Raw genomic sequence first — 24,897 nt, forward strand, 5'->3', positions numbered from 1 at the left:
AAAGCAGATGTTGTGTATGTATTTGGTCTGTTTGGAAAAGGCTACTTCCCAAATGGCACCTTATTCCCTACATAGTGCAATACTTTTGACCAGAGCCCCTATATATCGCACTACTTCAGACCAGGGCCCATAGGGCTCTGATCAAAAGTAGTGCACTATTTAGGGAATAGGAATCCATTTGGGACATAACCAAAATCTGGTTTCTGAGAAAACACGTGATGTATTTCATAATGTTCCTCCAATGCCAAGACTGGAGTCAGATAAGCTGATGGGAGGAGAGGTAGGTGGGCTAGAGTGGGTGTTGATGCTGAGGTCTTGTCCCAAATGGAACCCTATTCCCTATGGGCCTTGGTTAAAAGTAGTGCACTATGTAAGGAATAGGGTGCCATTTGAGATACGGTAACCTGTTCTCTTGGAGCTGCGGAACCCAGAGAGAAAACCTCCCACTCACAGACTGGAGCAACATAGATTTACAGATAGATCACTTCTACAGTATTTTGTTTTATTTTCCTGTGCAAGTTTGGGGTTGAGACAATTAAAGAAGACTCTTGTTCCAGTGGCATGATACAGACCAGACGGTAAAGCAGAAAGATGAGGAACACACTGCTTCTGATCATGGCTGCACTGACTGCAGTTAGTGGGCAGAGGCCAATGTGAGTTATGTTCTGTCCATGCTAATTCTTTGTAGATACAGTATATTTTACTTGTATCATTGGTCATGCTCATTTTCTGTCATGTCGCAGTTCTCAAAAAGTAACACAATTTGTGTGTGTGTGTGAGCGCTCATGCTGGTTCGTGCGTGTGTTTGTTTGTTTTCATGTGTGCTTGTGTTTACAGATGTCTTATCACTGCTCCGAACATAGTCCACTTGGGAGTAGAGGAGACAGTGACAGTACAGCTCCAGGGAGCTATCAAGCCTACACAGTACACTCTGTACTTCCTGTACCAAACCGCCGATAATAAAGTTCTGTCTGAAAAAAAGCATGTAACTCTCAATGAAGCCAATGGCTATCAGGCGGTTGTGAAAATGAGGGTAAGTATGCAGAAGGCTAACCTCTTTTCATGCCCTATGGAACTACTGGAACATGAATTTCAATCATCCTGCCTCTATTCTCATGTTTTATAGGTCATTCCTAGCCTGTACGAAGAGGCAACCAAAAGCATAAGAAAAAAAAAGAAAATTGTGCCATTTATCCAACTGGCTGCAGATTATGGTTCCATTACAAATAAAACAACAATCCTTTTGTCAACAAAAAAGGGTTATGTCTTCATTCAGACAGACAAACCAATCTACAATCCAGGAGAGAATGGTAAAGTGTAAAATAACATTACATATGGTTTTAGTTATACATTCAGCCTAATCCCAGTTTTTCCTTTTCCAGTCAATTTCAGGGTCTTCACGTTAGACAACTATCTGCTGCCTGTTGAAGAAAGCATCAATGTCAAGATATTTGTAAGTTTGCAAGACATCTAACTACATGTTAAAGTTGTCTTATTGTGTTATATAAACTCTCTGTTCTCTAAATAACATTTACTGTCTCTCTACAGAACTCCAAAGGCCTGCTGGTGTACAACCAGGTTCTACACTCCAGTAAACTCCTTCAGAGGAGCATAGTGATCCCTGACGTTGAGACGTAAGTAGGATGTTGACATAAAGTCTATGGAAGACAGGACATCAGTAGCACTGACCACTACTCTGTCCATATGATTCAGGGCTGGCCATTGGAAGATTGTTGCCTCTTTTACCAACCATCCCATGTCCAACTCTTCAGTGGAGTTTGAGGTCAAAGAATATGGTGAGTATCTAACGTAGGTTGTCTGACTGTATGATACGGCCCAACAAGCTTCCCCTCTATTTCTTTCAGTTCTTCCTATGTTTGAGGTGAAGATAGCAGCTTTGAAACCATATTATTTGCTGACAGAGGATTCCTTTCAGTTCAGTGTCTCTGCAAGGTGAGATTGTTGAAGCAGATTGCATTAATGGACTGTTTTGTGAATTGTTCATACATTTTACATTTACATTTTAGTAATTTAGCAGACGCTCTTATCCAGAGCGACTTACATTTTCATACTTTTTTTCATAGTGTGCCAAATACATGTGTGTTGATTGCAGGTACACCTATGGCAAAGGTGTCAATGGCATAGCTTATGTAAGATTTGGACTAATCAATCAAGGAGGCAAAAGAATACATCTACCTGGCCTAGAAAACAAGACTTATGTGAGTTCGCTTTATCATCTCAAAGCTTTACATTAAAAAAACATAACATTAAAGTCAATGTTTCTGATTGTGGAGTTATTGTTTCCATTGACTTTTATTTTTCTGATGAGCCATTTGTGAACTTATTTCTGGTGTATTGTAGATCCAAGACGGCGTCGCCAGCATTACCCTGCCAACTGAAGACCTACGTGGGAAAGCAGGAAAGCAAAGTATCCCAAACATGGAGGGATACAATCTGTACATAGCTGTTACAGCTTTAGAAACAGCAAGTGGGTCCTTCATACAGTTAGATAAACATGACCATGCCAGCAGATTCAGGTATTTTCTATAGGGCATACAGTAACTGTTTGTGATGTATGACAGTGACTTTCTCTCTCTGTATTTGTATCTATCTATCTATCTATCTATCTATCTATCTATCTATCTATCTATCTATCTATCTATCTATCTATCTATCTATCTATCTATCTATCTATCTATCTATCTATCTATATCTCTCTCTCTCTCTCTCTCTCTCTGTCAGGTGGAGATCTAGAAGAAGCTGAGAGCACTTCAGTAAAGATAGTGACGTCTCCATACATCATTGACATGTCTAAGACTAAGGCATACTTCACACCTGGAGGAAAGTTCTCTATCCTGGTACAGTGTGGTCGTTTCTGCACTCAAAGACAAATGTTAACACCACAGAATAAAATATAATTGTATTCATTCAGGACATCATATTGAGATTAGCAAATCCCTTTTCCAAATGAGATGTACAATAGCTATCAGTGTTGTCAATTGTATTTGCTTTACCATTTAGAATATGACTGTATCTACAGCCATAGTCGACTGGCATATGCTGCATGTTCCATTCTTAGGCCACCACCACTCACCCAGATGGGTCCCCAGCCCCTGACCTCCGTATGAGAGCTTCAGTTTCAATGGCCTCTGTAGAAGGCACACAGTCTGTTAAGATGGAGGGATCCGGTAACTCTAAGGGTGAGGCTGTTCTCGCATTCGAAGTGCCCAAACTAGCCACATCTATGGATATCAAGGTACAGGACAGACACAGAGATCTTTCAATCAACACTCTATTTCCCATGTAGTTTGACAAGCATAATATGATGCAATATGTGTCTCTAAGCTCTATGTGGTTAGCAGAAAGGTAGTGCACTGTTTGATGTGAGGTCATATCTGTTCCTCTCTCTCCAGATGTTTGCTGAGGGAGCGGAGGAGGAGGTAATAGTGGGGGATGCCAAAATGACAGTGTCAGCAGTCCAGTCTGAGGGGAACAGCTACCTGAGTGTAGAGATAGAACATGTCACCCTGGAGCCTGGAGGAACCATGACGGTCACTCTCAGAGACATCACCCCACCAGGCACCCCACGACCAGCCTACATCTACTATATGGTAACATACTGGAGTATCAGTCCATTCTAATAATGGATGGAGATGACCATTTACCACTTCTGCAACATACTTTATCTGTGCATAGCTTCAAGTTTCCAGACATTACAGTAGACTGGGATTGTCATAGCTATAGTTTGTCTGTAACCAACATTAATATAAGCACGTTGGGGGTTGAGAAATGAACCATTTCAATATCTGTAGTGAAGAGTAATAATGTGTTATTTCCTCTCTTTCCATTCTGTGTCAGGTCCTGAGTAAGGGCAGAGTGGTCCAGATGAACAGGGTCCAGAGGACTGAGCTGACCACCTTCAGTCTGCCCTACAGTCTTGACCTGGTCCCCTCCTTCAGACTGGTGGCCTACTACTTCACACAGGCACCAGAGAAGACTACCATAGTGGCTGACTCTGTATGGGCCGATGTCAAAGATATCTGCAAAGGACAGGTTCTGTAGTTGCTGCTTGTTTCTCTACTTCTACTCTTTGTTTTATTTGATTTATTATTATTATTCATATTTAAGGGAAGATCAGCTTTAATATTGTACATAGATTGTAACTTCCATCAATGTAATATTTTTGTAAATATAAATATACATACACATACATACATACATACATACATAAATACACATACATATATATATTTTATTTAAAAAAATATATTTTCCATTATTATTTTCTGTTGACTTACCTAGTTAAACAAAGGTTAAATAAAATAAAATAAAAATGATTTTCCGCTAACCTTTCCACCCCTCCCGTAATTGGAGTAAACTAATGAACAAGAACACTTAGGCTTCTACTTCCAGCTTACACACACTATATACATTTTACGGACACAATCTATTTTACAATAGTTATATTGTATTTGTTTTTAGTCCTGCCTTCCTCTACCCTCAACCTCTCCCATCTATTGCTGATGTCCATCCAGTTTGATTTATATTTGCCATATATTTTTAACTGTGCTGTTTCACAAAAGTTCTGAACCTATATACATTTTACAGACACAGTATATTTTACATTTGTTATCTTGTTTTTATTAGTCCCACCCTTCAGCTCCATTCAACCCCTCCCATCCATCTCTTAACACCATCCATATTGGATTTATTTACATTTACATTTTAGTCATTTAGCAGACGCTCTTATCCAGAGCGACTTACAGTAGTGAGTGCATACATTTCATACATTTTTTTCTCCATACTGGTCCCCCATGGGAATTGAACCCACAACCCTGGCGTTGCAAACACCATGCTCTACCATGCCAAATATGTTTAAACTGTGCTGTGATCCTTCACAAAAGCTCTGAACCTTTCTATTCTCAAAGTTTCTACAGATTGTAAATTAAAGGTAAACATTTTTGCTAAAAGTATTATAATATAATTGATTGATTGACTATGACTTTTCAAATCACCCAGTATTGCTATCTGTAGCTTAGCTCCAGCTAAATGCTGCAATTCTTCATCCATTCTACTTCTACTCTTACTACAATTAGACAATTATGGTTTTATTCTTTTGTCGGTGCTGTGCATCAAGAAGGCAAATTGTATGTTTTCATCTTGACTAATAAAGATCAATCAAAATTATATATACTGAACAGAAATATAAATGCAACATGCAACAATTTAAACAATTTTACTGAGTTACAGTTGACATAAGGAAATCACTCAATTTAAATAAATTCATTAGGCCCTAATCTATGGATTTCACATGACTGGGTAGGGGTGCAGCCGTGGGTGGGTCTGGGAGGGCATAAGCCCACCCACTGGGGAGCCAGGCCCAGCCAATCAGAATGAGTTTTTCTCCACAAAAGAGCTTTATTACAGACAGAAATACTCCTCAGTTTCATCAGCTGTCTGGGTGGCTGGTCTCAGATGATCCCGCAGGTGAAGAAGTCAGATGTAGAGGTCCTGTGCTGGCGTGGTTGCACGCGGTCTGCAGTTGTGAGGCCGGTTGGACATACTGCCAAACTCTCTAAAATGATGTTGGAGGCAGCTTATGGTAGAGAAATTAACATTCAATTCTCTGGCAAAAGCTCTGGTAGACATTCCTGCAGTCAGCATCCCAATTGCACGCTCCCTCAAAACTTGAGACATCTGTGGCATTGTGTTGTGTGACAAAAATGCACATTTTAGAGTGGTCTTTTATTGTCCCCAGCTCAAGGTGCACCTGTGTAATGATCATGCTGTTTAATCAGCTTCTTGATATGCCACACCTGTCAGGTGGATGGATTATCTTGTCGAAGGAGAAATGCTCACTAACAGGGATGTAAACAAATTTGTGCTTAAAATATGAGGGAAATAAGCTTTTTGTACATGTGGAACATTTCTGGGATCTTAGCTCATGAAACATGGGACCAGCACTTTACACGTTGCGTTATATTTTTGTTCAGTATAGGTTTGCATGGAGGCAGAATGTGATATTATCTTTGGTGTTGTGTTTTCAGATCGAGATCATTCCATTTAAAGAGCATAAACCAGCTGACTTCGTGACTGTGGTGGTCCGTACAGACCAGGGAGACAAGGTAGCTCTGGCTGCTGTAGATACAGCTGTTTACATCCTCAACAAGAACAACAAACTCACTCCTGAGAAGGTACAGAGCCTCTGTCTGTCGCACCCTTACCAGGTTTCGGAAGTTTACATACACTTAGGTTGGAGTCATTAAAACTTGTTTTTCAACCACTCCACAAATTTCTTGTTAACAAACTATAGTTTTGGCAAGTCGGTTAGGACATCTACTTTGTGTATGACACAAGTCATTTGACACAAATGGGCCTGCAAACCTGACAGTTACACCAGCTCTGTCAGGAGGAATGGGCCAAAATTCACCCAACTTATTGTGGGAAGCTTGTGGAAGGCTACCCGAAACGTTTTACCCAAGTTAAGCAATTTAAAGGCAATGCTACCAAATACTAATTGAGTGTATGTAAACTTCTGATCCACTGGGAATGTGGTGAAAGAAATAAAAGCTGAAATAAATAATTCTCTCTAATATTATTCTGACATTTCACATTCTTCAAATAAAGTGGTGATCCTAACTGACCAAAGACCGGGAATTTTTACTAGGATTACATGTCAGGATTTGTGAAAAACTGAGTTTAAATGTATTTGGCTAAGGTGTAACGGAGTCAGGTTTGTAGGGCTCCTTGCTCACACACGCTTTTTCAGTTCTGCCCACCAATTTTCTATAGGATTGAGGTCAGGGCTTTGTGATGGCCAATCCAATACTTTGACTTTGTTGTCCTTAAGCCATTTTGCCACAACTTTGGGAGTATGCTTGGGGTCATTGTCCATTTGGAAGACCCATTTGCGACCAAGCTTTAATTTCCTGACTGATGTCTTGAAATGTTGCTTCAATATATCCACATCATTTTCCTCCCTCATGATGCTATCTATTTTGTGAAGTGCACCAGCTTATATTATATTAGCACAGCTGAAAACTGTCAAAATGGCCAGAAACAAAGACCTTTCTTCTGAAACTCATGTCTAATCTCGTTCTTAGAAATGAAGGCTATTCCATGTGCGAAATTGCCAAGAAACTGAAGATCTCGTACAACGCTGTGTACTACTCCCTTCACAGAACAGCGCAAACTGGCTCTAACCAGAATAGAAATCAAATCAAATCAAATCAAATTGATTTATATAGCCCTTCTTACATCAGCTGATATCTCAAAGTGCTGTACAGAAACCCAGCCTAAAACCCCAAACAGCAAGCAATGCAGGTGTAGAAGCACGGTGGCTAAGAAAAACTCCCTAGAAAGGCCAAAACCTAGGAAGAAACCTAGAGAGGAACCAGGCTATGAGGGGTGGCCAGTCCTCTTCTGGCTGTGCCGGGTGGAGATTATAACAGCACATGGCCAAGATGTTCAAATGTTCATAAATGACCAGCATGGTCAAATAATAATAATCATAGTAGTTGTCGAGGGTGCAACAAGTCAGTAACACAAGAGTAAGTGTCAGTTGGCTTTTTCATAGCCGATCTTTGAGAGTATCTCTACCGCTCCTGCTGTCTCTAGAGAGTTGAAAACAGCAGGTCTGGGACAGGCAGCACGTCCGGTGAACAGGTCAGGGTTCCAGCAGGTCTGGGACAGCAGGTCTGGGACAGGTAACACGTCCGGTGAACAGGTCAGGGTTCCATAGCTGCAGGCAGAACAGTTGGAACTGGAGCAGCAGCACGGCCAGGTGAACTGGGGACAGCAAGGAGTCATCAAGCCAGGTAGTCCTGAGGCATGGTCCTAGGGCTCAGGTCCTCCGAGAGAGAGAAAGAAAGAAAAAGAGAAAGAGAGAATTAGAGAGAGCATATTTAAATTCACACAGGACACCGGAAAAGACAAGAGAAATACTCAAGATGTGACAGACTGACCCTAGCCCCCCGACACATAAACTACTGCAGCATAAATACTGGAGGCTGAGACAGGAGGGGTCAGGAGACACTGTGGCCCCATCCGATGAAACCCCCGGACAGGGCCAAACAGGTAGGATATAACCCCACCCACTTTGCCAAAGCACAGCCCCCACACCACTGGAGGGATATCTCCAACCACCAACATACCATCCCGGGACAAGGCCGAGTATAGCCCACAAAGATCTCCGCCACGGCACAACCCAAGGGGGGGCGCCAACCCAGACAGGAAGACCACGTCAGTGACTCAACCCACTCAAGTGACGCACCCCTCCCAGGGACGGCATGGAAGAACACCAGTAAGCCAGTGACTCAGCCCCTGTAATAGGGGTAGAGGCAGAGAATCCCAGTGGAAAGAGGGGAAACCGGCCAGGCAGAGACAGCAAGGGCGGTTCATTGCTCCAGCCTTTCCGTTCACCTTCACACCCCTGGGCCAGACTACACTTAATCATAGGACCTACTGAAGAGATGTGTCTTCAGTAAAGACAAAGGTTGAGACTGAGTCTGCGTCTCTCACATGGGTAGGCAGACTATTCCATAAAAATTGAGTTCTATAGAAGAAAGCCCTGCCTCCAGCTGTTTGCTTACAAATTCTAGGAGCAATTAGGAGGCCCGCGTCTTGTGACCGTAGCGTATGTGTAGGTATGTACGGCAGGACCAAATCAGAAAGATAGGTAGGAGTAAGCCCATGTAATGCTTTGTAGGTTAGCAGTAAAACCTTGAAATCAGCCCTTGCCTTAACAGGAAGCCAGTGTAGGGAGGCTAGCACTGGAGTAATATGATTTTAAAAAATTGTTCTAGTCAGGATTCTAGCAGCCGTATCTAGCACTAACTGAAGTTTATTTAGTGCTTTATCCGGGTAGCTGGAAAGTAGAGCATTGCAGTAGTCCAAACTAGAAGTAACAAAGGCATGGATACATTTTTCTGCGTCATTTTTGGACAGAAAGTTTCTGATTTTTGCAATGTTACGTAGATGGAAAAAAAGCTGTCCTTGAGACAGTCTTGATATGTTCTTCAAAAGAGAGATCAGGGTCCGCCGAGGTCCTTCACAGTTTTATTTGAGATGACTGTACAACCATCCAGATTAATTGTCAGATTCAACAGAAGATCTCTTTGTTTCTTGGGACCTAGAACAAGCATCTGAGCAAGAGGACAAGTACACTAGGATCTCTAATGTACTTCTCCTCTTGCTCAGTTGTGCACCGGGGCCTCCCACTCCTCTTTCTATTCTGGTTAGAGACAGTGAGTTTGATGAGTTAGACTGTGAGTTAGACGGATGAGTTTCAGAAGAAAGTTCTTTGTTTCTGGCCATTTTGAGCCCGTAATCGAATCCACAAATGCTGATGCTCCAGCTTCTCAACTAGTCTAAAGAAGGCCAGATTTATTGCTTCTTTAATTAGAACAACAGCTTTTAGCTGTGCTAACATAATTAGAAAAGGGTTTTCTAATGATCAATTAGCCTTTTAAAATGATTAACTTGGATTAGCTAAGACAACGTGCCATTGGAACACAGGAGTGATGGTTGCTGATAATGGGCCTCTGTATGCCTATGTAGATATTCCATAAAACATCTGCCGTTTCCAGCAACAATAGTCATTTTCAACATTAACAATGTCTACACTGTATTTCTGATCAATTTGATGTTATTTTACTGGACAAAAAAAAGGTTTTCTTTCAAAAACAAAACATCTCTAAGTGACCCCAAACTTTTGAACGGTAGTGTATGTATCCACTGTATGTACAGGACAGTATGTACTGTATTGATATGTTTCTACTGTATGTACAGGACAGTATGTGTTTGTCTACCAGGGAGAATGGGATAACCAAAAGACAAATATCTGTTGTTCATGCAGTAAATGGACCAATAAAGTAATCTTCTTCTTTAGATGTTTGCCTACATGAACTCCTATGACCTGGCGTGCTCTGTGGGAGGAGGCAAAAACTACCAGTCTGTGTTACAGGACGCTGGGCTCGCCTTTATAACCAACTGTGTAGATACAGAGAGTCACGTGAGAAAGTGTACGATTTACATTTAGACATTTAACTCATTATAATATTGAATGAATAGCACATGTTCCTGATTGGTAAAAGCACACCACTGAAGCTGTTTCCGTTGATGGAGTTTATTTCACCCAATATTGTAAAATGATTTTTCTTTTGTACTCTGATAATCAGATTACTCCTGTAACAACAAAAGTGGACGGACGAGACCGAAGAGAGCCCTGAACCATCACCAGGCTTTCTCTGATATCAGTAGGTGTAGCAGTAACCTCTCCTATTCTCCCTCCATCTTCTGAGCATGCTGATTTCACTCTTATGGTGAGCGTATCAGGTATTATTAGTTACAGAATATGGAGAGTGCTCCAGAGGATAGGTTTCAATAATCCTTTAATTTACAAATGTTCAGATATGTTTCAGGAAAAGTCTTCCTTAGCATATTACATGGATATAATTTATTAGCTAGACACATTGTTCTTATCTGCAGTCAACAGGTACCAGGAGCCAGTGGAGAAGAGGTGTTGTCACGATGGGGCCAGGTTTAACAGCCTGGGTCTGTCCTGTGAGAGTCGTCACTCTAAAACCACCCACAAGTCTGCTCCATGTCGCGCTGCCTTCCTCAAGTGCTGCAGAGATGCCACCATGCTGAGGAGCAACATCACAAAGAGAAGGAACGCATACAGCCTGGCTAAAAGTACAGTATTGTATTATATTATTATATTAGTAGTTGGAATGTCAATAGCATCTCAGAAGTATCTCACAAGCTACAGATTATTGTGGTGCATTTAAGGCACGAGGAGGTGTGGTATATGCACGACGCAACGCGGATACAGCCCTTAGTTATGGTATATTGGCCATATACCACAAACCTCAGAGTGCCTTATTGCTATTATAAACTGGTTACCAATGTAATTAGAACCATATAAATAAATGTTTTGTCATACCCGGTGTATACGGTCTGATATACCACGACTTAAGCCAATCAGCCAATCAGCATTCAGGGCTCGAACCACCCAGTTTCTAATCACTAATATAGAACTTCTTAGATAAATCAATACTTTTGTCTTTTTTCAGATTAGTTGTACTACAGTATATGCACATATTTTGTATTGATTGTCCTCTTCCCTGTCCTCCTGTTTAGCGGCTGATGATATTGGTGAGGAAGAAGAGGCCATAGATGAGGTGTCTGTCCACCTCCGCTCCTATTTCCCTCAGACCTGGATGTGGGGGATCGTTGATGTGGGGCCCTCTGGTCTTGTAAGGTAACATGGTAACCTGCAACATCTACGTCACAAATTATACCCTATTCCCTATATAGTGCACTACCGGCCCTGGTGCCATTTGGGACACAAGCCAGGACAGTCATGACTGGGACCAGGAGTTTTCCCTGACCATGTGAACTGACTGGGTAAAACTTGGGGACCAATATAGTGTAACAAGTATATTAGGAATGACATATGTTGTACGTTATTATTTTCAGACACAGTGTTGCTGTCCCTGACTCCATCACTACCTGGGAGGTTCAAGCAGTGGGGATCTCTAAAACAAAAGGTAGGTCACCTCTTCCTTCTAACCTAAGACCATTACACTAGCCTAGTCCTAAATATATTTGTGCTCTTGCAAACTCATTTTAGCTGTCATTGTCAAGCCAACCATGACAACGAGTGACAAAAAGATGGCATGATAGCACAAACAGACTTTCAGAGGACAGTCATCAAGTGGTTAATGTTTGTGTTGATTCTCCCTTCAGGGTTTTGTATAGCAGAGCCCAAGCCTCTGGTGGTGTTTCAGGACTTCTTTGTCTCTCTCAGACTTCCCTATTCTGTGAAGAGAAATGAACAGCTACAGATGAAAGCTGTGGTGTTCAACTACAGAACCGACAGTATGGAGGTAACTAGTGTTGTCAAAACAATATATTTGAGTCCAAAATGCCTCCAACAGCCATTTATACAAATAAACTGCAGTTGCAGACATTTTCATCTGTAGATTCCTTTGATAGACATCTTTACTATACTCACATCTACTACCATGTATATGTGTTTCTCTCTGTGAAGGTGACAGTGGAGCTGGCATGGGTGGAGGGCCTGTGCAGTGCAGGGGGAGACAGAGGGGACAAACAGGTGGTCACAGTACCAGGTAACTCTGCTGTCCCTGTCTACTTCACTGTGGTTCCTCTGGTCATAGGAAACATCCCTATCCATGTAGACGCCTACACTAAGACGGCCCGCGACCAGATCAAGAAGGACCTCAAAGTCACGGTATGAACACGACACTTGTATCACCTCTCTCCCTCTAGTAGTGCTTCAGTATGTCTCTATGATACATGTGTACATTAGGCTACATGTGGTTCTCACTTCTTTATTGTGCTGAACACCACTGTTTTTCTCCCATTATTATACAAAAGTTACAGTACAGATGTAGGATCTTAATTTGATTACCCTGTTGCAGGATTACTATCCTGCAATGCAGGACATTTAAAATGTGTGGTATATAATAGGTTTAAAAAGGCTTTCCACTTTGATATTTCTGACTTGATTTTCCCTTACAAAAACAGTTGCAACCCCTACAAAAATGTCCATTAATTATAATTCACATATTAATTCACATTTCCTGTTGCTGCAGGATAATTTTCCTGCTGTAGCAATCTGTCTCAAATTAAGATCCAACATCTCTATATGTCTGTATAAACAATCTGAATGAATGCTCACATTTTGTTTTGTTATACAGGGGGAAGGGGAACTGGTCTCAATACAACATGAATACAACATTGATGGGAGAGGTAATGATGTCTTTCTAAACGTGAAACCTGTAGTAAAAGTGATATTTATGCAAACAAGCCTCATCAGACCATTGAATTAAAACAGTCTCTCCATTTCTTATCTATGTCACACAGCTGCCAAGTCAATAGACCTCGAAATTCCACCTCCTCCTAATGCTGTCCCTGGACTGGAATCTGACACCTACATCAGTATCAAAGGAAAGGAGGGTCGATAAATACTTTAGTCAGACTTTCTGCTAGTGTGGAACCTATACTGTGTGGGGTCCGTAGTACTGTATGTATTTACATAGAACATTTTTACATTTTGGTCCATGAGATATTATTTCAGACTACGAGTTTTCCCTGACCAGTTTTTCTAAACCAATCTCCAGGGCTAGTTTACCACTATAACAGGGAAACCTCTCCCATCACGCCCATGTAGGTGGTGTGATGGGAGAGTCAGTAGAGAACTGTCTAAACCTGGATGGAGTGGACCAGCTCATCTCCCTTCCCAAGGGGTGTGCGGAGCAGACCATGGTCACCATGTCTCCAGCCATCCACGCCATGAGATACCTGGACGCTACTGGACAGTGGGTTGACCTAAAGGCTGAACGCAGAGATGAAGCCCAAGCCATGATACAGGCTGGTGAGGGGACACTGGGAGAACTTAAGTTAATCCCCTTTGAGACATCTACCCTTGTGGGAATCAAATGGTTGAAATTCATTGATTCTTTCTCTTTTCAAGGATACGGCAGAATCCTGACATTCAAGAAGACCGATGGATCCTATGGAGCTTTCCTGTCAACCCCAAGCAGTGTTTGGTTGACAGCCTTTATAGCCAAGGAGTTGTCCCAGTGCAGGGACGTGATTTCAGTGGAGGACTCCTACATCCAACAGTCTATTTCCTACCTGGTGTCTAAACAGCTGGCCAGTGGAGCCTTCACTGACCCTAACCCACTCTATGACCGCACCATGCAGGAAAGAATGCTTTATTCATCCATACAAAACGGAAATATGATCTATGTTGTACCCTACCCCTCAGAAATACACATTAGGTTGGAGAGGCTGGAGCAGTGAGCAGCTACTCTGTGCCGCCAGTTGAGCAGTTTAGGGGTTAAGTGCCTTTCTCAAGGGCACAACAGCAGGAGATGTTGTCTTTCTAGGATTTGTCACTAACAACCATCTAGCAGTCAGCTCAAATATCGGCAAAAAAATTATTCTGCCCGGGCTGGGTAGCAATCGCGCCCCTATAACCTCTAAGTAGGGGCTACCGAGTGGCGCAGCATTCTAAGGCACTGCATCTCAGTGCTAGAGGCGTCACTACAGACCCTGGTTAGATTCCAGGCTGTATCACAACCGGCCGTGATTGGGAGTCCCATAGGGACAATTGGCCCAGCTTTGTCCGGGTTAGGGTTTGGCCGGGTAGGCCGTAATTGTAAATAAGAATTTGTTCTTAACTGACTTGCCTAGTTAAATAAAGGTTCAAAAATATATAATAAAGTACGACCCAAATGTTCTTTATGTCCGGACCATGCAGGTACCATACCATTCAATACGATATGATGTCTTTACCTGTCTGCTATCTCTCCATTCCCTCACCTCAGGGTGGAGTGGGAGGGTTTGAGGGAGAGGTGTCTCTGACAGCGTTCGTTCTGATAGCCATGAACCACACTGTGGCACTGTACCCTGAAGGAAAAGGCTCAGAAATGGTAATACATTGATTCAACTAAGTCATGGACTTAACCTTTACATCACCTAACTTATCATCACTGACTTAACCTGACTTACTAAAAGTTGTGTAATTATTATCCTGAAAGGGCAAGTTGGTTTTGCAGCAATATGATCCAGAATAAAGCAACATGCCTTTTTGTGTTTGTTGTGATAATGCTTAACTAATGCATTTGTTGTTTCTAATGCTAAATCTATCCACCATTTCCTGTGTTAGAGGAAGGCTATGGAGCAGGCTAAGGCCTACCTGGAGTCGAAGCTGGACTCCCTTCAGAGGCCCTTCTCTGTTGCCATCACCTCCTACGCCCTCTCTCTAACCTCCCCTGGCGGAGACAGTGCCTCCATGGCTCAGACCAAACTCAGGGCCTTGGCACACAGTGACAATGGTCAGTACCTTGGTACTTTACTAGTCATCTAGGGCTACGGGTTGCCTAGTTGTCTAATTACCTCAGAGGTTGTCTATATAAGAAAGGCTCTATTCATCTAAAGTGTGTTTGTACTGTTTTAACTCATTCCTTTGGACTTCAACCTGCTTTGATTACTAGCGCCTGTAAAGTATTACCGGTAGTGGCTGGAGAAAAAGTCAGGATAAGGTATTCTGGGTCGACATTGATTCCCTGGTCTGTATGATCATTGAGGGAAGGTAGACATACACAATGACAACATTTAAACAGCAGAGTGCGCCATATTATTGATTATGTCTCCCCTGCAATGTTATATGGCTAAGGACGTAGCTGCTAAACATACTGTATATCTCCTCTGCAGAAGCAGATACATGTCACTGGGAGGCCAGTGATGCTCTGAGGCTGAGCGGGGAGACGAAGGCCAATCAGGTTCCCCAGGCCCAGGCCATCTCCGTGGAGACCACGGCTTACGCCCTGCTCCAGACAGTGGCGGAGGGAGACATGACGTACGCGACGTGCATCGCCCGCTGGCTCACTGAGCAGAGACAGTACGGAGGAGGGTTCCGCTCTACACAGGTAGGTACTGTAGGTCAAGCCACCAGTAGACAGACAGGTAGGTACTGTAGGTCAAGCCACCAGTAGACAGACAGGTAGGTACTGTAGGTCAAGCCACCAGTAGACAGACAGGTAGGTACTGTAGGTCAAGCCACCAGTAGACAGACAGGTAGGTACTGTAGGTCAAGCCACCAGTAGACAGACAGGTAGGTACTGTAGGTCAAGCCACCAGTAGACAGACAGGTAGGTACTGTAGGTCAAGCCACCAGTAGACAGACAGGTAGGTACTGTAGGTCAAGCCACCAGTAGACAGACAGGTAGGTACTGTAGGTCAAGCCACCAGTAGACAGACAGGTAGGTACTGTAGGTCAAGCCACCAGTAGACATACAGGTAGGTACTATAGGTCAAGCCACCAGTAGACAGACAGGTAGGTACTGTAGGTCAAGCCACCAGTAGACAGGCCAGGTAGGTACTGTAGGTCAAGCCACCAGTAGACAGACAGGTAGGTACTGTAGGTCAAGCCACCAGTAGACAGACAGGTAGGTACTGTAGGTCAAGCCACCAGTAGACAGACAGGTAGGTACTGTAGGTCAAGCCACCAGTAGACAGACAGGTAGGTACTGTAGGTCAAGCCACCAGTAGACAGACAGGTAGGTACTGTAGGTCAAGCCACCAGTAGACAGACAGGTAGGTACTGTAGGTCAAGCCACCAGTAGACAGACAGATAGGTACTGTAGCATTATGATCGGGAGCTCGGAGTTATCACTGACCACTTGACTTGAACTGGGAAAACTCCTGGCCTTAGTTATACACTTCACTTTTTCTTTCTTTCTTTCTTTCTTTCTTTCTTTCTTTCTTTCTTTCTTTCTTTCTTTCTTTCTTTCTTTCTTTCTTTCTTATTTTCTTTGCCCCTTCTCTCTCTCTTTCCCTCTTTCTCTCTCATCCATTTTCTTTCTTTTTCTGTCCTGTCTTTCTCTTTCTCCTCTCTCCTTCTCCTTTCTTTCTCTCTCTGTCTCTCTCTCGCTCTCTCTCCCTCCCTCCCTCTCTCCATCTCTCTAACAGGATACAGTTGTAGCTCTAGAGGCTCTAGCTAAGTACAGTATCAAGGACAATGATGTTCAGGACTTGGACCTTAATGTTGAGATGTGTTACCAAAACGGCCGCAAGCAGAGAGTTCATCTTACGAAGCGTAATGCCCTGACCCTATCTGCCTTCCAGGTGAGATTGAGTTTAGAATTCAAGCATTGCTCTGATTTAACTTTATCAGATGCTGTTTTACATCTACTAATCTCTGTGTTGTCTGGTTTGTCTTGGTAGGTGAACCCAGGAAGCCAGATCACTATTAACACAGAGGGGAAGGGAAACGGGACCTTATCAGTAAGTAAATTCAGTAAAAGATTTAAAAGTAAATGATGATGATTCTAACATTGTAAGACAGTCTGAATCTCAACGGATGTGTCCACAGTGCTTGTTTTATGTCGTCAGGTGGTCCAGACCTACAGAACTCTGGAGAGGATGGACTTGTTCTGTGGTTTCTACAGTCTCAATGTCTCGGTGGAGGGAGAGGTCAAGTACAGAAGTACGTTTCAGTCAGAATGCATCTATAAACACTAAACACATTTGCTGGAGTGCTGTTTGAAAACATAAATCACTATTCATTGTCACCATAAACGTGTAAAATTACAGAGAAAGTGGACGATGGTCCTGAGCTGGATGACTATTATAACTATGAGTCTGAGGGGGATGGGAACCCTAGTGATGAGCCAATGAGCAGGGTGGAATGGTTTGACCTGCGCACACGCAGGAAGAGACACACCCCACAGGAGGAGGAGAGGGAGAAGTCCCTAGTCTACACTGTGTGTGTGGGGTGAGTACAGGTGTGTCTGTGCGTACATACTGTGTGTGTGTGTGTGTGTGTGTGTGTGTGTGTGTGTGTGTGTGTGTGTGTGTGTGTGTGTGTGTGTGTGTGTGTGTGTGTGTGTGTGTGTGTGTGTGTGTGTGTGTGCGTGTGTGTGCGTGTGTGTGCGTGTGTGTGTGTGTCTGTGTGTGTGTGTGTGTGTGTGTGTGTGTGTGTGTGTGTGTGTGTGTGTGTGTGTGTGTGTGTGTGTGTGTGTGGGGTGGGTGGGATGAGTGGATATATGGTTCTCTCTCTCCTCGTCTCCTACAGACTGACCAGTGGTAATTCTACAGGCATGGTCATCGTGGACATCTCCCTTCTCAGTGGACTCAAACCTAACATGCAGGATCTGGAGGAGGTACAGTAGGCCTACATTTAACATTGATTTACATTTTTGCCATCCAGCAGACGCTCTTATACACAGTCAGTGCATTCAACTATGGGCTCGATTCAATTTGAAGGCAATGTTTCCGCATTCGTAGAGACTGCATTCAAGGTAAATGCTACATATGCAGGAAAACTGAAATCCGTTTTACCAGCAAACAAACTCTAGACCACCTTTACTCCACACACAGAGATGCATACAAAGCTCTACCTCGCCCTCCCTTTGGCAAATGTGACCATAACGCTATCCTCCTGATTCCTGCTTACAAGCAAAAACTCAAACAGGAAGTAACAGTGATGCGCTTAATACGGAAGTGTTCCAATGAAGCGGATGCTAAGATACAGGACTGTTTCGTTAGCACAGACTGGAATATTTTCCAGGATTCATCCGATGGCATTGAGGAGTTTATCACATTAATAAGTGCATCGACAACGTCATCCTCACAGTGGCCGTACCTACATAACCCAGCCAGAAGCCATGGATTACAGGAAACATCCACACTGAGCTAAAGGCTAGAGCTCCCACTTTCAAGGAACAGGACACTAACCTGGACGCTTATAAGAAATACCGTTACGCCCTTAGACAAACCATCAAACAGGCAAAGCGTCAATACAGTACCAAGATCGAATCCTACTTCATCGGCTTTGATGGTCGTCGGATGTGGCAGAGCTTGCAACCTATCATGGATTACAAAGGGAAACCCAGCCGTGAGCTGTCCAGTGACGCGAGCCTACCAGACGAGCTAAACACATTCTATGCTCGCTTCGAGGCTAGCAACACTGAATCATGCTGTTCCGGACACCCGTGGGTGATCACACTCTTGTGAGTGTGATGTGAGTAAGACCTTTAAACAAGCTAACATTCAAAAGGCCGCAGGGCCAGTTGGATTACCAGGACGCATACTCAGAGCATGCGCAAGAGTCTTCATTGAAATGTTCAACCTCTCCCTGACCCAGTCTGTAATATCTACATGTTTCAAGCAGACCACCATAGTCCCTGTGCCCAAGAATGCCAAGGTAACCTGTCTAAATGACTATCACACCGTAGCACTCACTAGGAAGCACTCATCTGTAGCCATGAAATGCTTTGAAAGGCTGGTCATGGCTCACATCAACACCATCATCCCAGACACCCTGGACCCACTCTAATTCACATGCCACGCCAACAGAACCGCAGATGACGTAATCTGTATTGCACTCCACATTGCCCTTTCCCACATGAACAAAGGAACATGAGAATGCTGTTCATTGACTACAGCTCAGCATTCAACACCATAGTGCCCTCCAAACTCATCACGAAGCTAAAGACCCTGTGACTGAACACCTCCCTCTGCAACTGGATCCTGGACTTCCTGATGGGCCGACCCCCAGCTGGTGAAGGTAGGCAACAACACATCCGCCATGCTGACCCTCAACACGGCGGCCCCTCAGGGGTATGTGCTTAGACCCCTCCTGTAGTCCCTGTTCGACTCCAACACCATCATTAAGTTTGCAGATGACACGGCGGTGGTAGGGCAGTGTGGTGCCAGGACAACAACCTCTCCCTTAAGGTCAGCAAGACAAAAGAGCTGATCGTGGACTACAGGAAAAGGAGGAGCGAGCACTCATCGATGGGGCTGTAGTGGATCGGGTCGAGAGCTTCAAGTTCCTCGGTGTCCACATCACTAAGGAATTATCATGGCCCACACACCAACACAGTTGTGAAGAGAGCATCACAACGCCTCTTCCCTCTCAAGAGGCTGAAAAGATTCGGCATGGGCCCTCAGATCCTCAAAAGGTTCTACAGCTGAATTATTGAGAGCTTCTTGACTGGTGGCATCAACACTTGGCAACCGACTGTAAGGCACTACAGAGGGTAGTGCGTACAGCCCAGTACATCACTGGGGTCGAGCTCCCTGCCATCCAGGACCTCTAAACCAGGCTGTGTCAGAGGAAGGCCCTAAAATTCGTCAAAGACTCCAGCCACCGAAGTCATAGATTGTTCTCTCTGATTACTCATTGTGTATTTATTCCTTGTATTATCATTTTTTTATAATTTCACCAAAACAAATCTACATTGTTGGGAAGGACCCGTAAATTAGCATTTCACTGTTAGTCTACACCTGTTGCTTACAAAGCATGTGACAAATACCATTTGATATGTCGGCTCAATTGAAAATTACCTTTAAATTTCAAGCTGTAGTGCGGATCTTCAGCGCTACAGATTGAATCGAGCCCTACGTTTAGTAGGAAAAAACAACCACTTATCACAGTTATTACAAGTAAACCCTTTGAAATATCTGCTATCAGCAGAATCAGTTCCAGGAAGAAAACACATTTTAGCGATCCACATTGACATGTTGTCAAACTATAAAATTATGTATTTTTCTATTTCTCTCCTCTAGAATGTAAAGGGTACTGAGAAATACATTGACCATTATGACATCGGCCCAAATAAAGTGTTCCTCTACTTCGCTGAGGTAAGACCTCTTGTATCCAAAGCCATGACATCAATCTGCTATGACTACTGTACAACTTATATAGTGATTCGAAAAAGAGTCCTCGTGTTCTCGCCAAGGCTGTCCTCTCTTCCCTCTGACGCTGTATTGTTGCTATGTATTCCAGATCACAGAGGAACCACAGTGTGTAACGTTCCGGGCCAAACAGATCAGTCCCATGGGCCTGGTGCAGCCTGCTGCTGCCGTGGTCTTTGACTACTACAACCCAGGTATACCACCATGTTTAGTTTAGGGTATGTTAAGACAATGGTTGTAATGTATCTGGAAGGTCCATGGGGCTGGTGAAGCCTGAAGAGGTATTTGGCCCCGGTCAAATGTAGTGCACAATAAAGGGAATAGAATGACATATGGGACACAGCCATTGTCTGAGTGACTAATTCTGAACTCTATGTCCCTACAGAGAGGAGATGCACTGTGTTCTACAGCTCACCCCAGAAGAGCAACATGATCTCCAAGATCTGTCAGGACAATATGTGCTCCTGTGCAGAGGGTATGTGCACTCCTTACAGCTAGTATTTTCAGGACATAAAATGTATTTGATAGTGCCTGAACTATTGTCAACTATTGTGTATCTAGTTTTTATTTGCTTTGTCTCAGGTGGTTGCCCGAAGAAGAAAGTAACTTACAGTAAAGACATGGAGAAAGAGACTCGCAGGAACTTTGCTTGTTTCTCTCCATTTGTAAATTATGGTGAATTTATACCTCTAACACAAATACTCTCTTATTTGTAATCTGCTGTAGTTGGTACTAACACCACTTCATGTTGTCTTTCTGACAGTGTACGTCGTTAAGTTTGTCAACTCATCCGATGATGGAGTCTTTAAACATTATACCACATTACTCACCAAAATCCTACAGACAGGTGAGTGTTCTACAATATTACAGTTTGCATCCCAAACGGCAGCCTATTTCTTATGGTGCACTACTTTGGATGGGTCCTGGTCAAAAGGTGTGCACTATATAGGGAAAAGAGTGCCATTTGGTACGTAAACATTCTCTTGAAGTATAATTGTCTTTTACATTATTGTTGTGCTGGTTCTCTGCTATGCCAGGTAAAGATGTGATGCAGACTGGAGCAGTGAGAGACATGATCAAACGTAAAGCCTGTGATGAGTTTGACATGAAGACTGACAGTAACTACCTGATCATGGGGAGAGATGGGACCATCTCTGACACCACTGACCACAATGGGAAGTAAGTGATGGGATGCGTCCCAAATGGTACCCTATTCCCTATATAGTGCACTACTTTTAACCAGGGTTCATAGGGCTCTGGTCAAAAGTAGTGCAACATGTTATAAAATAATAATAATTAGGTGGGTGTTATATGTATATGTACAAGTTTGTATTATACGCATGTGTGAATTGGAAATTTGTTTTTTGCATCTCTCAATTACCCCTGAGACACCTTCGGAGAGTGGGGTCACAGCCAGGGTCAAAAGTAGTGCGCCATGTATGTAGAGGAATAGGGTTCCATTTGGGACATAAGTTCCTTTTCAATTAACTATACAGTATGTGTCAATATATTGTAAGACAACATTGATATAATACATGGAATCACCAGGTAAAAAAAGACAGCAGAGGATATTTATTACAATATTGTTGAATTGAGATACTGTAAAAGTGTATCACTACTTGGGCCCAAGATTGTGATTTCTCCATTTGGAAATGTACAGTACATGTACAGTGTAGAATGGGAGACTATTTCAGTGCAGTTTGAGTGAGAGACTCCAATGCTGTCTACCCTAGTCCTGGATAACTAAATGTTATTCTATCCATGCCTGTATTACTCAAATGTTGTCCACCCCACGCCTGTATTACTAAATGTTGTCCACCCCAGACCTGTATAACTAAATGCTGTCTTCCGTAGGCCTGTCTATGTCCTGGATAACGAGATGTGGTTGGAGGAGATTCCAGAGGAGAGGAAGTGTAAAGCTACTAAGAACCGTAAAGCCTGTAACATGCTCAAGGACTTCATGAAACAGTACGAGGTCAACCAGTGTTCAATATAACCCTTGGTTGCCTTCAGTGAACATCCAGATAGAAATATATTACATAGAAGAGACATGCTTGTCGGACATTGAGAATAGGGAAATATGTTGGCTCTATGCAACACATTTCTATCCGAAACGTTCCAGAAAGTTGTGGCTCCTGAACATCACGTGACCCAGGATGACTGTCCTGGACATCAACAGAGAGAGAGACTGATACAGAGAAGGATATATTTTTAGTATGAATAGAGGAAAGCAGAAAGCACACTCAGTATCTCCATAAACCATGTGCTTTTATTACCAGTGCATATTCACAGAGAACATAGAAAGAAGGTTGAGTGACATATTTTTGAAACACAAAGATACAGATAGTGATGATGTGTCTAATACTCCTTAATAAAACAACCTGTGATTGGCTACACAGTCTGTCTGGCTGCTGTTTGGCATAATGATGTCAGAGAGGTTATAGGGACTCTATTTTGGCACCAAGGGTGCTGTGTTGTTACAGTGGTGAACACCAGGGGGAGTGAGAGCGCTGTAGCTCATCTAATGCTAATATTTCCCTCAGGACAATATTGTTATAAATTGGTAATGAACCGTTATAACCCGGTAAAGAAATGCTATAACCTGGTAATGAACTGTGATAACCAGGCAATGAAACATTGTAACTCTAGTCCTTTAACACACGCTGAAGCTGTTGATACATTCACACTGTGGCTTCTGAAAACAAACTATATAAATGGTAATTCTACTGTTGACAGTGTTTATTTAAGAGTGAAATCCAGAAATTAGTGAAATATCTAATGTAGTTTTGCATGTTCAATAACATTAAGTAATATAATCATGGGTATGGGTTTTCAATATGTATTCCAACTTGTCACAATTCAAAACCCACTTGTATGTATTTTTTGGAAAACCAAATCTTTCAAATTCTAAATCCTCACTGTTTGTTCTACTAATCCCCTCAAAGTGGCTAGGGGTTTGTACTATATATGGAGACAAATGTCAAAGGCTTGAATTTCTAAAAAATAAAACACATCAAATTAGAAAAATAATTTGTAAATGCTGAACTAGTGTATAAAATAAATTAAATTAGCAATTCCATTTAGAATTTTTTTCCTTTTTAAAAAGAACAGATATTAACAAAGTTTATAATAATTCTGCTGCTCACATATGCAATAATCATGACATCTCTTCTCCAGCTGAACTCCTGATTTAAAAAGCACACTTTAGGACAGCTGCCATACTTAGAAACGCTGGAATGCTAGACTGCTGTTCTCGGAATAACCAAAAGATATGGGTTTTAAAATCAAAGCACAGATAAGCTGCATAATGATCCATTATATACAGTTATGCATACACAGTTCATACAGCAAATCAATGCACAGATGGTGATGACCTTTTATATGTGAGATGGCTTTAGGTTAAGTCAGTTTGTTCTTAGATACAACTGAAAGAGAAATTATGTTTCAAATGCTTTTGCTTTGCGTCGTTGGTTGGTTTCACTGTAAGCACATTTTTCGTTGCACTTAGACCATGGCGAAGAAACAGTTCAGAAACTCCACTGTTATGTCGTCACGTCTGAGTTAACAAGGTAAAGAGAAAACTTCATGCATTGGGACGAGCTCCTTCACAACATGGCTCAATTATTATACATGTACTTCAATCTATCACTGATCTGGTCTCCTAATATCAGTTACAGTATATACACACACTTCATACCTCCTCGTAGTTTTACATCAATGACTGAACAAAGAGGTAAATGGCACCCTATTCCCAACATAGTGCACTACTTTTGACCAGAACCCAATGGGTCTTGGTCAAAAGTAGTGAACTACACAAAGAATAGGGTGCCATTACAGACTCAGTAAACTCCATAACACACCACATGGAGGAGTCAACTGGGGTTATATTGTTACTTCATGATGTTGGGGGGTTCAGAGAACTCTAACTGGATGATCTGGATCTGATCAGATGTGCAAATCAAAGGGACAGCTATGGGAAAGATCATTGCACCTGTATATTATGTATAGTACATTGGTTTGTGTCGTTGCTCAGTGCTAGCACACGTGCACTGACCTGGGGGCAAAAATACATACATTAGATCAAATACTTTCCAATACTTCAAGTGCTGCACTTGATTTGGTTTGCCTGAACCAATGGGACAGTCCCAAAAGTGCAAACTCAAATAAATAGGTAAATCAAGCACATCCCAAACACTTAAAATACTTTCAAGTATTTGACCTATTTCTTTGACCCAGGTCAGGCTGTGGTTGGTTTGTCTGTCCGGCCCAGATCTGGGGTACATCCCAAATGGCAACCTATTCCTTACATAGTGCACTACTTTTGACCAGAGCCCTATGGGTTTCTGTTAATAAGTAGTGCACTATGAAGGGAATAGGGGGCCAGTTGGGACGCGCCCTGGTAGTGGTAGGCCTGCAAAAGACCGTCCCTAAAGCAATGGTTCTACCTACTGCAGGTAGCGGTAAACCTTGAAGCAGTGGTTGCCAGAGTCAGCCACAGCCACATGTCCATCAGAGGTGAGAGACAGGCCCTGTGGACCATAGAGAGGGTCTGCTGTGGTGTTGATGTAGGACAGGAACGACCCGGAACTATCAAACACCTGCAGGACAATACAAAAACAAGGTCAGGGTCAGCTGTAGTCATAATAAGTTACATTA

At 42.8% G+C, this 24,897-nt stretch overlaps 2 protein-coding genes across 4 annotated transcripts in view; one reads left to right on the top strand and one right to left on the bottom strand.

The window, feature by feature from the left end:
• The first annotated feature begins 369 nt into the window (after positions 1-369).
• Positions 370-22,635, top strand: LOC106612870 (complement C4). The gene is made up of 40 exons (XM_082956299.1): positions 370-653; positions 838-1,033; positions 1,127-1,310; positions 1,383-1,453; positions 1,549-1,634; positions 1,714-1,796; positions 1,866-1,953; positions 2,114-2,219; positions 2,362-2,488; positions 2,743-2,858; positions 3,080-3,256; positions 3,414-3,611; positions 3,859-4,053; positions 6,048-6,194; positions 9,890-10,022; positions 10,179-10,256; positions 10,489-10,695; positions 11,143-11,263; positions 11,482-11,552; positions 11,752-11,891; positions 12,056-12,259; positions 12,729-12,780; positions 12,895-12,976; positions 13,200-13,405; positions 13,505-13,734; positions 14,361-14,468; positions 14,705-14,873; positions 15,253-15,467; positions 16,510-16,665; positions 16,765-16,824; positions 16,933-17,026; positions 17,134-17,314; positions 17,615-17,702; positions 20,113-20,187; positions 20,333-20,435; positions 20,627-20,716; positions 20,824-20,916; positions 21,005-21,088; positions 21,279-21,420; positions 22,096-22,635. The coding sequence occupies exons 1-40, from the start codon at positions 592-594 to the stop codon at positions 22,235-22,237; spliced, it is 5,160 nt and encodes a 1,719-aa protein (XP_082812425.1). The 5' UTR covers positions 370-591; the 3' UTR covers positions 22,238-22,635.
• LOC106612871 (tripartite motif-containing protein 2) overlaps positions 22,491-24,897 on the bottom strand; it is a 41,799-nt gene continuing 39,392 nt past the window's right edge. For all 3 annotated transcript variants that reach the window (XM_045724530.2, XM_082956300.1, XM_082956301.1), the window contains one exon: positions 22,491-24,839. In XM_045724530.2, coding sequence (XP_045580486.2) covers positions 24,687-24,839 — 153 coding nt within the window. In that variant the 3' untranslated portion in view covers positions 22,491-24,686. The remainder of the gene's footprint in view (positions 24,840-24,897) is intronic.

Source organism: Salmo salar, chromosome 09, assembly GCF_965601325.2.
Source record: "Salmo salar chromosome 09, fSalSal1, whole genome shotgun sequence".
Lineage (NCBI taxonomy): Eukaryota > Metazoa > Chordata > Actinopteri > Salmoniformes > Salmonidae > Salmo > Salmo salar.